The sequence below is a fragment of the Cavia porcellus genome, unplaced genomic scaffold (genome assembly GCF_034190915.1).
Source record: "Cavia porcellus strain 051 isolate PalLab524CR breed Dunkin Hartley unplaced genomic scaffold, mCavPor4.1 scaffold_27, whole genome shotgun sequence".
Lineage (NCBI taxonomy): Eukaryota > Metazoa > Chordata > Mammalia > Rodentia > Caviidae > Cavia > Cavia porcellus.
The window spans coordinates 30,783,548-30,796,674 of record NW_026947510.1 but is presented as its reverse complement, the minus strand read 5'-3'; the positions used below and the strand labels follow the sequence as shown (position 1 = coordinate 30,796,674).

At 38.0% G+C, this 13,127-nt stretch overlaps 1 protein-coding gene across 1 annotated transcript in view; it reads left to right on the top strand.

Annotated features, from left to right (window-relative positions):
- Nucleotides 1-12,824, top strand: part of LOC100732380 (antigen WC1.1-like) — a 157,069-nt gene extending 144,245 nt beyond the window's left edge. Inside the window, 8 exon segments of the mRNA XM_063238276.1 lie at nt 668-982; nt 6,589-6,630; nt 6,719-7,079; nt 7,589-7,713; nt 10,220-10,315; nt 10,529-10,606; nt 11,638-11,784; nt 12,672-12,824. Of these exon segments, the coding sequence (XP_063094346.1) occupies nt 668-982; nt 6,589-6,630; nt 6,719-7,079; nt 7,589-7,713; nt 10,220-10,315; nt 10,529-10,606; nt 11,638-11,784; nt 12,672-12,817 (1,310 nt within the window). The 3' untranslated portion in view covers nt 12,818-12,824.
- The last annotated feature ends 303 nt before the right edge of the window (nt 12,825-13,127 follow it).

Here is a 13,127-nt window from a genome sequence, read left to right as displayed (position 1 = left end):
CCTGGGCTGAAAAAACAGCGTCCACAGCCTACATTTGGGATGACTCATATCCTTCTCTTTCCCTGCTTTTAGAAGATGCCTTTGAACTTCTTGGCTTCTTTTCATTTTCTTCACAGTCATGTCTTCCTGTAACAAGTCACATAAAATGTTGTCTGTTAGTTAGGATATAGGTGTAAGGATATATTTAGATTGGGTTCACCTAGTTAACTCAGGACAAGCCAGAAAAATCTTATCAAGAAATAGTCCTTATTGAATCTTATCTGCCAAAACCCCTTGCTAAATGAGGCAACATGTTCACAGATGCCAAAGATCATGAACATATTAAGGGCTTCCCCATTCACCCTGCCCACCATTGTTCACATGGTCTTTCAGATGTTCAGTAAGGAAAAATGGTTCAGATTTTCCTTGCTGAAGAGCACCTACGTCAGGCATCCTGGCATTTCCTTCTGCTCTCCTCCGTATCATTATGCTAAACAGTAAAAAAAAAAGTATTCAGGTTTGAAAAAAAAAAATAAAACAGAAATAGCAAAAAATACTCAGTCTTTCTGCTTGGGAGACCTGTATTGAGTACAGTCAGCAGTAAGTTTTAACTTCTTATAAATAAAAAAAAAATAGAACATTAAGAGTTGACTCCTCATTTTGTCCTATTTTTCTCCTTGTATTTCAGAGTTCCTGGCCCTCCGGTTGATAAGCAAGGACCAAGAGTGCGCTGGGTGGTTAGAAGTTTTCTACAATGGGACCTGGGGTAGCATCTGCCGCAGTCCCATGGAAGCCACCACGTTATCTATAATCTGCTCACAACTTGGCTGTGGGGACAGTGGGACTCTCAACTATTTTATTTCTCCCAGGGAAGGCTCCAGACTTCAATGGGTGGATGGGATCAAGTGTAGAAAGACAGATACTTCTCTCTGGCAGTGTCCTTCTAATGCTTGGAAACACAGGTCTTGTCTTCCAAGAGATGAAGCTTATATCACATGTGCAGGTGATCTACTGTCTATTGCTACATGTCTGTCAATTTCCTATAGGTTGCTGTTAGGAAACTGTCATACTGAAGTGCTGGGCTATAATATGTCTACAGGATGAACTTTGAGTTTTAGATTATTTAGTATTCATCTCCCTATCTTATTTCAATAACAGAAATAAGAAATTCTGTGCATACACAAATTTATGTGAAAAAATACTAGGTGAATGGGGAACTGAGTATGCAGAAGCATGAACAAGCCCTGCTGTAAACTCACTAAGCAATTGCCCAGCTAAGTGTTACATTATGTTAAATTACAATTTCTTAGCAAAATGAAAACTAAGACCATGAATATGATAAGACATCTATTTCCTGAAATTCTGTGGGTATTTACAGGTAGTGAAGCTTAACCTTTATCACAAACTGGTGAAACAAATTGTGATTATCATTTAAGTCATACAACAAAAATAAGTCTAGCAGTAATGATCTCAAATGCCCAAGACCTTGCAGGAAGTGAGGAAACTTGAGGGATCCAGTTTTATAGGTCTATCGCTTAGGTTTCCAGCCCTTTGGTATTAAATGCAGCAAGACTAAGTAGACAACATCAGTCAGTGTTTGGACCAAAGCAACTGATTGCCTTGTGGGTAGAAGCATACTTAATGCTTAATTTTAAGCCATAGAACAAAAAATAAAGCAAACATCATTTCCCTCATGGAGTTTATAATCTAGTACTGACAACATTCATTGTGTAGCAGTTTGAGTGTCCTGAAGAGACAGAAGATGCTGTGGAAGTGTGCACATGAAAAAAAGACAAATAACACTTATCTTAGATGTAAAGGATAAGTAGGCTTCAATGAGAGAAGAAAGATGAGAAAGAACATGGTCAGTATAAAAACAGAGGTAGAAAAAATCCAAAAGGACTTGTTGTGATGAGAAAATGCTATTCTCACCAAAACAGGAGGGTGAGAGAGAGAGAGAGTGAAAAATGATTTCCTGAAGTGGTAGCCAGAGAAAGAAGCTTTTCTTAAGCAGATAGCCTCAAATCTTCTTTGAAAATCACCCACGTTGGCCTTTTTTTTGCTCCCACATTGTCAGAATTGCATACCTAGGGTATAATCTTAAATGAATTTACCTCTTTTAAGAAACCCATTATTCTTGTTTAATACTTCATTTGCTGAGTACTTACCCTTTTATATAATCTTGATTGAATTTACTTCTTTTCAGAATCTGAGTCTTCTTGGTTAATACTTCATTCTCTGAACATTTATCCTTTTATTACTGAAAACTAGTATATCCCCTCCTCTGAGCACCTAAAATATTCAATAGTGCCTTCCAGAAATAGAACCCATAATCTTCTGCTTTCTTTATGCCCCTAATGTTTCCATCATTTCTGTGCTCTGATTTAAAAAAAAAAGAAAGAAAGAAACCTGAATGACTTCTGGAAACACTGTTAATCCTCTGACTTGGAAACTCTGTATTTCCCTGTCAATGTACTTTTCTCTGTGGCATCTCTAAATATACTGTTGCTGCCCATTATCATTTCCAATAGTTTCCCTTTTTTTCTGTGTTCATCTAGTTGAAATTCACCCCTGTGGTGGTACTTCATGTTACTTCTGCTGATGTCATTAGCCACTTGCTCATTCCTACTGGTCTGGAGAACCCTACAGTACTAAGTTCACCAGATGCACCTTTGTTTCATTCCTGATGTTGTCAGCATCATTAAACACAAGGAAAACTACAACTAAAACACCAGCAATGAAAACATATATCATATCTACACTCAAGTAAAGCTTGGACATGTCTGCATTGAGGTGCAACTTTTCACAACTGGGCTGCAGCTTTGCTCACTGGAAAGCACTCATCTAACACAATCAAGATGCTAGTCTCAAACCCTAGCAGGGTTCACAAAGAAAAAATCAAAGAGGAATGACAGTGGTAATGTAAGTCCAACCAGGGTGGCAATGCTGAACATCCTGGAATAATGACTTCAGCCTTCCTCTCAGGTCAGCTCTCCTTGGACCATAGATCTTAGTCACATCCACTATTTCAGATTTCATTTCTTCAGTTGTCTAATCTTACTTTTCACAATCAGTTTCTTTCTCTCTTGGTTCTAGCACACCCATATGCACATAAATTAAATTTTCTCTTTAATCTATGAATACACATTCTTCTTCCACATTACTTTCCTATTTACTTACTACTCCACCTTTTCTCTTTTCATCCCAGCCAAAAACTCCAAAGGAATTGTCACTGTCTCTAATTTTTGTGTCTCTAATTATCCTAATACCATTCCAATCATGTCTTATATTCTACCACTACTCAAAATAAAGAAAAAACATAGTAATCATCTATCGTTTAATTATGTTTGACTTTTCAGCAGTCTTCACCACATTGACTTTCTTTTCCCCTTTACATTAACTTAAAACCCCTTTACATTGACTTTCTTTTCTCCTTTACATTTTTTTCCTTTAAAGAGGAAGAAGAAGAAAATAGAAATAAAATAAAACATTTTCAAATGAGTATACTGGGAGAGTGACAATAATTAATACATTGTGTACTATTATCTTCATAGGAGTTATACATGTCTATATATATTTTTCTTATGACCCTTTTGCCTGATAGATCACTCTTTTTATTTTGTGTTACTGGGTTGCAACTTCTCTGCACTAAATTTAGACACACTCACAGTTATCTTCAAAAATCTCTATTCTTCCTTAGTTGTGCTCCTACTCTAAATGATATCCATCGACTTAGATGCTGGCATCACATTGACAGCTCCCAAATACAAACCTTCACTCTTGATCTCTCCCCTGAGCTACAAATTCATGTTTTATGGCTGATTTGTATACTCATGTAAATACTCCATGAGTGTCTAGAATTTCATTGGAAAAGTAGAATACTTTACTTCACCTACTCAAACATGGGCTCTTTTTCTACCAAACATAACTCCTCATTTCAGTTATATTATTAATGCCCATTGAGTGAGGCCCAATTCACTTTTATTTCTTCATTTTTCTTTTCTCCCAATTTCAATATAATGAAAATTTCTGTCATCTCTATATACAAATATCTCCTTAAATCTCCTACTCTTTCAATCTCACCATCTCTATAGTTCTTGAGTTATTTCAACAGTCTTCAATGATCTTCTCTTCAGTGTTCATTCTATTTTATCTATTTCAATTACCAAGTTGATTAATATGTAGATATGTAGTAGGTTAAGCTGCCTTCAGAGTTGATGCTGTCATTGTGTTTCTCAGATATTAAAATAAACCCTATGTCATGAAGAGTCCATTATTAACTTATTTGGCAGAAGCTCTAGGTCCTATCGAGCCAAGTTGTCCTCAGCCTTTGAAGGATTTTACTAGAGAAGAGGAGGGTGATGCTCTGTAAGATCCTCTAGATGATAGGGAGCTCACTGATGAGTGGGGATAATAGACAACCGGTTGGGTGCACTGTAGTGCTTCTATCCATGTGAGGTCCCCAGTGAGTGAACAATGTTGTCTGCCTGGTAAATGAGTGCTGCGGTGGGGATGGTCAGCCCCCCTTCCCTTGCGCACCTGCCTTTCTCTCTCGTCACAGAATTGGCTACGTTTGTTTTTGCTGGATTTGTATATATGGCGTACTAGGGGATCACACTAGTTAAGATTTAGAGAGAAATCATATTTTCCATTCACTTAAACTTCAAAAATATTATTTACTCACTACAAGCAAGAAATATATAAAAATGTGGATTCATCATATCACATCATTGTCCATTGGCAGTATCTTGATTATATACATTGATATCCTTACAGAGACATATCTAAACTCATATATCCAGAAAAAGGTTATCTTGATGGATTCTTTTATTTTCACAATATTGAGATTATATCATACATAATACTGTTAAACAATCTTTTTCTTATTTAACAATTTAAAGGCAAGTATTTCCATATTTATATAGAGATAGAAAGCATATTTATATAGAGATAGAAAACATTGAGTTTTTCCTTACATTATGTCTATTAGATCAAAGCAAGTGCATATACAGGATATCAAAAGACAACACAATGATGAAGACCACAAATCCCATCCTAAGATATTTGAAGTTTAAAAAAAGTTAACAGGCTGTACTGCTGCTGTGTTACAATTTATTAAGTGATCTAGTGAACTGAAATGAAAAACGTCCAGTATATTGCAATTCTTCGTTCTTTCTGTCTCATCTTGTTTGGCTTTTTCAGAGCCCTCTCCCTTTCTTCAGTTTTCTTCTTCTTCTTGTTCTTCTTGTTCTTCTCTTCCTCCTCTTCCTCCTTCTTTTCCTCCTCTCCTCTTCTCTCTCTCTCTCTCTCTCTCTCTCTCTCTCTCTCTCTCTCTCTCACTTCATCCCTCCATTCCTCACTCCCCATCTCTCTCTCTGTCACACACACACACACACACACACACACACACACACACACACACACACACACACAACGCCCCTCATTCATTTTATTTGAGTAATGTGCTAGGAGTTGCCTGAAGGCCACAGTCGGGCAGAATAAATGATAAATTTGTCAAAGGGAAATGTTTCAATTCTCCATTACTTCTTTTTCCTGAGGAAGCTGAAGGTTATTAAATTATAAGATCATGTGTTGTTGATATTTTCCTCAAAATTTGTGGACCAGTGATAGTAAAGACTTCGGTATTGAAACTAAGCAACACTGAGTAGAAGTCCAATCATCACTTTCAGAGATGTACCCTTAACTAGAAAGGAGATTTGATAGAATAATATGGAAAGTATGAACAATTCTGATGACTCAGGACAAGTGTTGTGTTTATACCTGAATTACTATATTTTTTCAATTTATGTCAATTTCTTATTGATTCAATTGTTATATGTACTTTTTTGGTTCTGCATCTCTATACCCTCCCATGTATTAGTTTAACTCAGTGAGTTCGAGTTCTGTGGAGACATTTTTGTCTTATCTGTTAGTTATTGTCCACTTAGCTATTTTACTCTTTTTTTGTTGTTTGTTTTTTGAACTGGGGATCGAACTCATGACCTTGCACTTACCAAGCAAGGGCTTGAACCATCAAGCTAAATCCCTGGCCCCTGTTTTACTCTTAGTACCCTTGGTTCTATTCTACTTTAGAATTAAATATTTTCTAATCTTTATAACTGTTTCATAACTTCGTTACAGTTTAAATGGAATTTTGAATAAAAATCAATTTCATGATTATGCACAGTTATATTTTAATGCTCAATTGTTGTTACTATATATCAATGCCATTAATTTTTATTGTCCTTTTTATTTAACTGATTTTCTAGAACTAAAATGAATTAAATTTAGCAGAATTAACTTATGTAGTCATTCACTCAATAAACTCTTTTCAAGCCCTTATTCATTATATATATAGACGGTTCTCTGCACACATTTGTGTTTGTGTTTGGTGTGGGAATGTGTAAAGTGTTATATAATTGAAATTAAAAATTAATTTCACCTGGTGATAAGGCATATGGGCCAGTGATGCTTTAGCAAACAACCTAGATTAATCCTGAATGTGACTTTCTACCTCTGTCATTTGGAGTGAATTTAGGACCTTGTCTTGGGGCAAGATCAGTACCAGTTACCACTGACCTTCCACTTCCCCACTGTCTCCTTCCGCAGAGCAAAGATTCAAGAGCTGTCCAACTACTGCGCCTTGCACAGGTACTTCAGCCACTCCCCACTCCCCCATGGCTGCCAGGGGTTTTTGCCTCCACTAGGGTAGTAAGAAGAGGGGTTGTTGTCTTTGCAGAAAAACAGAAGCTGCGGCTCGTGGGAGGAAACAGCGAGTGCTCAGGGCGCGTCGAGGTGTGGCACGAAGGCTCCTGGGGCACTGTGTGTGATGATTCCTGGGACTTGGCAGAGGCTGAGGTGGTGTGTCAGCAGCTGGGCTGTGGCCCTGCCCTGGAAGCACTGGGAAAGGCTGCATTCGGCCCTGGAAATGGAAGCATCTGGCTGGATGAGGTGCAATGCAGGGGCAGGGAGTCCTCCCTGTGGGCCTGTGCCAGGGCTCCATGGGGACAGAGTGACTGCAAGCATGAGGAGGACGCGGGTGTGAAGTGCTTAGGTGAGTAACAGGGCAGGGCAAGGCCAAGGGCTGGGGCTGCAAGACTGTGTGTGTATGTGTGTGTGCATGTGCATGTGCATATGCGTGTGTGTGTGTGTGTGTGTGTGTGTGTGTGTGTGTGTGTGTGGCTGCCTTCTGCCCTGGGCTGTGGTTTTGCAGAGGATGCACTCAGCTCCTGGAACCTAAAACAGAACCAGGTACAGAGTTGTAGATATTACCATGTGACTGTCCAGGTAACACAGTGCACAAACCCTGTTTTTCTTTTCTTTCCAGGTGAAATGACAACAGTTTCCCCAACTAGTAGAAGTAAGTGATTGTTCTACTTTTAGATGGGTCATAGAGGAGATGCTCAGATTTTCATTGATTTGCACTATGAAATCTACTTATTTTTGGCACTATTATATTATGCCAGGTGATCTGGTTTTAGAAACAACCATATTTTAATTTGTAGCAGCTTTAGGAAGCCCACGGGTATTCATGTTTCATAAATCCTCTCGTGCCTATACCACAAGACAGGCTAAAGATTGAAGGCTTCTTTTCCTCCTTAGATGCCAGTTCAGTCTCAGCTCCTGGTGTCTTCTCCTTACCTGTGATCATCTGCATCATCCTGGGAGCCCTCCTCTTCTTGGTCCTCGTCATCCTGGGGACTCAGCTGCACAGATGGAGAGCTGAACTCCAAGGTATAACTTCATTTTTCAAGCAACCTAGAAGTATGTGGGGAGAGTGAGTTTAGTCACCCATAATTTAAAGGGGTCGATGATTTTGGCTCATACCTTTAGTTGTTTTAATCCATGGCTGTTGCCCTTTCCCCCAGGGTAGAGACAATATGGAAGAGTGGCATGACAAGAGATAGTTGTTCACTGAATGGCAGCCAGGAAGCAGAGATGAAGGCAGGAGCTAGGAAAGCAGATATTTCCTCCAAAACCATGTCCCAGTGACTTCACTCTTCCAAACAGGTTCCACCTCCAAACAGCACATTCAGCTATGAACTCTGTTAGATTAATCCACTCATGAGTACAGTGCCCCCATGATCCAAACCCATAAAATTTAAGGGAAACATTTTAGATATAAACCAGAACATTCAATCCCTCTTTCATCTGAAGCCTCATGTCCAACTCTTTACACAATATTCATTTAGTTCTCGTCTAAGAGTCACCAAAGTCTTCCAGACTTCCAGTACTGTTAATAAGTCAAAGTCCAAATTCTCCTGTGAAAATCAAGAGAACTTTTAACTGTGAATCTCAGTGAAAACCAAAAAAGAAAATTACATATATCCAGCATACACTGGCACAGGTTAAATATTCTCATTCTTACAATGTGAAAGAGGGGTACATAAAAGAATGAAACTAAAGCAAGAATACAACTAAACGGGGAAAATACTAAATCTTGTAGTACTGTGAATGGCAACTGGGGCATGTTGTAGTAAGATGTGAACGACAAAGGGCTTGTTTAGCCCCTATGATATCAGTAGCTCATTCTCATTCTCTCCTGGGTTGGCTACATTAATTTCTTGTGGCTTTCCCTGACACATATTTCACATTCCTGCCATCTTCAGCTTTCTCTGATCTCCAAAGAACCTTAAGCTTGACACTCACAGCTTTATGCATTGCCTTTCCAATGGTAACTTGATTCATATTGCAGATCTTCCTTTGAAATCCGGGCAGAAGTCTCAGTGACCCCAGAACTCTAACACTACATGCACAAAAAACTAGCAAAATGTGGATAATTTCAAGATCTACTATTACCAGAGCACTAGCTCTATACCCCTAAATAATGGATATACTTTTCACTAAATGCTTGCATGGCTAAGGAAAGAGAAATAAATTCTAGAGAATCAGTTCTGTGTAAGGAACTCTAAACTGCAGGAACTCTATATCTCAAATTTAAAACTTCACATTGTTTGGCCTGAGCTAGGTGAGGTCTTACTGATTACTGTTGCATTCAAGTAATTTGCCTATCATCTTGATGCAAATTATTTATTTCTTTTAATGCTATTATTTTTAGCAACCATACCTTCTCCTTGATATTAATTGTATAGGTGCTATCTTTCAGGCCAAGTTGTGAATGTTTCAAATCCTTAGGTTTCCTTTTTTCTAAATCCTGATTCTCATGGTAAATTGGGCAAAATGAACCAGAGTGCCTACCTCACAGCAGGAATACTGGACTCCCTTAAAACATCCTCTACCAGATTAATTAGTCCATGACCTATAATCTTAGACTCCTTCAAAGTATCAGGACATGGGGAAGAACCAGGACAAATTTTCTGTCATGGTTGTACACATGTGACCTCTAGTATCACTTCAATGGTGTCCTTATTCCCAACTGAAATCTTCTGAGCTTGCCTTCTGTACACATTACTAGCAGCATTCTGATCTGAACTCTGAGCAGAATCTCCAATCAATTTCTGACTACTCTGCTTACAGCATTCCAAGATTTCCATAGCTCATATCTCCAAACCTTACAAACTACTCCAGCAAACTATTTGCAATAACTACTCAAACACACAGTCAAGTACAATTACAGAAATGTTCTTACTGCTTGTACCAATTATCTGACACTTTTTCATTCCAGGAATAAAAAGACCTCCAACTTAAAGAGCAGTGGTTTAGTTTGGCTCATAGTTTCAATGGATTTAGTTCATGGTTTGTTAGCTCCCAGGCAAAAAGCATATGGAAAATGGCATGAGAGAGCTTTTCACCATGTGGCAGCCAGATATAAAAGAGAAAGTGAGGCAATGAGGACAAGCATACACATATCAAGTCACATTCTCAGTAAACCACCCCTCTGACCAAACCCCAACTCAGAAAGTCAGACTTTTAGATGACATTTTGGATGTAAACCACAAAAAAGAGGGCATCATGACAGCTGTGATTTTTAGGCAGAGATCATGCTTTAGTCTTCATCTCATTATCTCAAAAAATATTTCTCTATGTTCCCTTCAAGATTGAAACCTTGATCATGAATTAATTGTGAAGGCTCTAAAAATTATTTGTGATGACATAAATAATTTGAGTTTGGCTGAGTGTACAATGCAAGTAGTGTCAGGAAACATGCTTCTGCCTCAAAAGAGCACAATTATGGTATCCCATATGGGCGTGCAAAAGATAAGCACTGAAAAACTGATTTTTGTCCATTGTCAATAAAGGCCTCCAGGATCACTCTCTGAATTCCCTCTGCTTTCTCCAGCCTTACCCACTTTTGAAGACCCTCTGGATGAGGCCTTATATGAGGAGATAAATTACATCATAAAACCACAAAAGGAAGTCCTATTTGACAACCCAGGTGTGTACCATACCTTCCTTTCTGTTCATGTAGGTGTATTGTTTGGGTGTCTTTAGCAACTACAGATAGAAATAGTAATCAAACATTATATAGTCCTCTTCTTCTTCCTCTTCCTAAGATAACAATTCAAGCCCTCTTTCTACAAGTCTGCAACCTCAAATTTCACTGAACTGTAACACTGGGCTTTCTCCTGTCTGTTTTTCTCCCTATCAGAAAATCTTTCAGATGACTCAGGGAGCAAGCTGCCCTATTACACAGACAACAATGAGGAGAATGGAAAATCTGCCCCAGGTAGTACAGACAAGTCTTCATTTTATAGATGATGTAAGAAATCTCATCTGAGGGGAATATTGTCCTGTGATTCAGATGGGGATCGCCATGTCTCCCCTGTATGAATATGATTTTCTGTCTACTCACTGACCTCAAAGGAAAGATTCATGCTTACTTTTCTTGACATCCACAGCTGCTACTGTTGGGTCACAGATACACAGCAAATCTATTACAATAAATTCAAAAGCTTTTTAATAATCACATTTAAAACATTAAAAAATTCATCATGAGAAAAAAATTAAGCAGCATATTTTTTATCCTGAGATATAGCGGTCATTTGTGGTTTATATTAATAATGTGAAATTGTTAAACAGGTAACTTAAGTATTAAACTACATGGAGGCCATGAAACTCACACTTAGCATCCACCGAGAGCTCTTCTCCACAAAGGACCATAGTGGTGCCTTGTATACCTTGAACTTTTCCCAAGCGACGACAATGGACAACTCTTGGGATGAGTTTCATCAAGAAGGGCTCTATGGAGATGAAACCCAAAAGTCATGACAGTACTAAGTAGGAGTTGAAACCAAGATCTCCTCATTTGTATTGGTTTAATCTCCTATCTATGTATTACAGAAACTAAGGCTCCCCTGCTCCTCGGAACTCTATATACCCTACTGCTGCAGAACGTACTTTGGACAGCCTAAATTCTTTTGTTCCAGATTCATCTCCTTCAGTCACTCATATGTACCTATTCCATATTACAATCTGCATTTTAACCATAATATAGAACCTGGTACTCAGAACATAAATTTGTTCATGTATTTTGGTATTAGGGACCATTTTAATGAAATACCATTTACCTAAAAGTATTGGAATATATTAAATATACAAAAGTATTGGAATGGTTTCTACAATAATATTATCTACCTGCCTCTGGGCAACCTTGGAATATTGTGCCTATATTCAATTCTTAGAATCTCTGCATTTGAAGAGACTTATCCTTCTCCAACCCATATTTTGCTCTCCAATTTATTCATTGTCTGTTTCCAGAACCTCTAGCACAGCATGTTGATGTCGCAGGAAATGGCTATGATGATGTTGAGGAGTTACCTGCTCCTAAAGTTCCTTCTTCCCCTGAGATGAGCGAGATGCACTTTCCCTCAGAAGATAGAGATGGTACCAGGAATTCTCAATCAGGTGCGTGGCTGCTCTGTCTCCCATCACATTACTTGTTGTTATGGGAAATATGATAGTAAACCTATCACTTGTCATTTTTTTCTGTACTATAAGGAGATAGATAGCCTGATATACTTGATGATATCAACTCTTACCTATTAAAAGTTTATTATAATGATCTGAACTCTTCTGAGAGAAAAAAAATATTGTTTTCCTAATCTATACCCACTGCCATTGGATACAAACATGCCTTATAAGTTGTATACTTTGTACTTGTGTTTCCACCTCCTCACATGCATACCAACATATGTGATCTGACTATATAAATAAATCTGTAAACATTTTTAATAGTAAGACAAATTAAATCTGTGAGCCAAAAAAATTGTGGGAAACACATAATCAAATGTTTGAAGCTGACATTACCCACTCGTACTGCAGAACATGCAGAGGCCTTAGAGAACGATGAATTTTTAGCACTGAAAAAGGAAAAGAAAATTTCTTCTCCTTGTTTCAGTGACAATGACATTATTTCCAAGGACTAGGCTTTGTTATGAACATGTGGCCCATGGATATCAAAAGCTTGTGCGATTTGATCTGCTGTCTTTTTTGACAAAGAGAATATATGAGCACTTGGTGGTCATGTTTGGTCTGTCACAAAGATATACAGAAAATCTAGTTGTCAGCTGATGCCTTCATTTTTAAGCTGTTTCTGAAAGGGAGTTCCTTTTTTCTTCTCTCTCTTTTGCATTATGAAACCATCTCATTTCTCATTGTTAACAACACACGACTTTAAACACATGAGGCAACCCTATCTCACCTTTCAGAGAAGCTTTGTGTCTTTGTGAATATTTTGTAATCACTGTGTTCAAGTCTTCTTAAAAAGTACTATTGATTCTTTTCTATCACAGAAATAAGGTCTCTCCTTACTGTTGCAAGCATCCCCCCTCAGGCCCTAAAAGAAGCTGCCAATTACAGAATAGAAGAGAAGGAATTTTCCCTGTTCCTGAGGCAAGAAGACCCTGGGTATGATGATGTTGAACTCAATGCAATGTAGAACCATATTCAGAGCAACCAAGTATGTGAAAAACTCCTCCATAATACTGTTCCCAAATAAATCAGTATCTATCATTTTTATAACTGTAAAGTTTATATATGTGTCTATAATGAAAAAGAAATATCATAATAAAAAATTCTGTGATTATTAACCAGTGGAAATTTTTTTTTTCTTAAAGAATATAGGTACATTGAGCCTGCTGACTCTAGAATATACAATCTTCAAACATTTTCTTCTCCTTATGTGGCTCTCAGTTAAAAGACCTTTCCCAAACTCAATAGTTCCTCTTTGGAGGAGGAACTCAGAAACC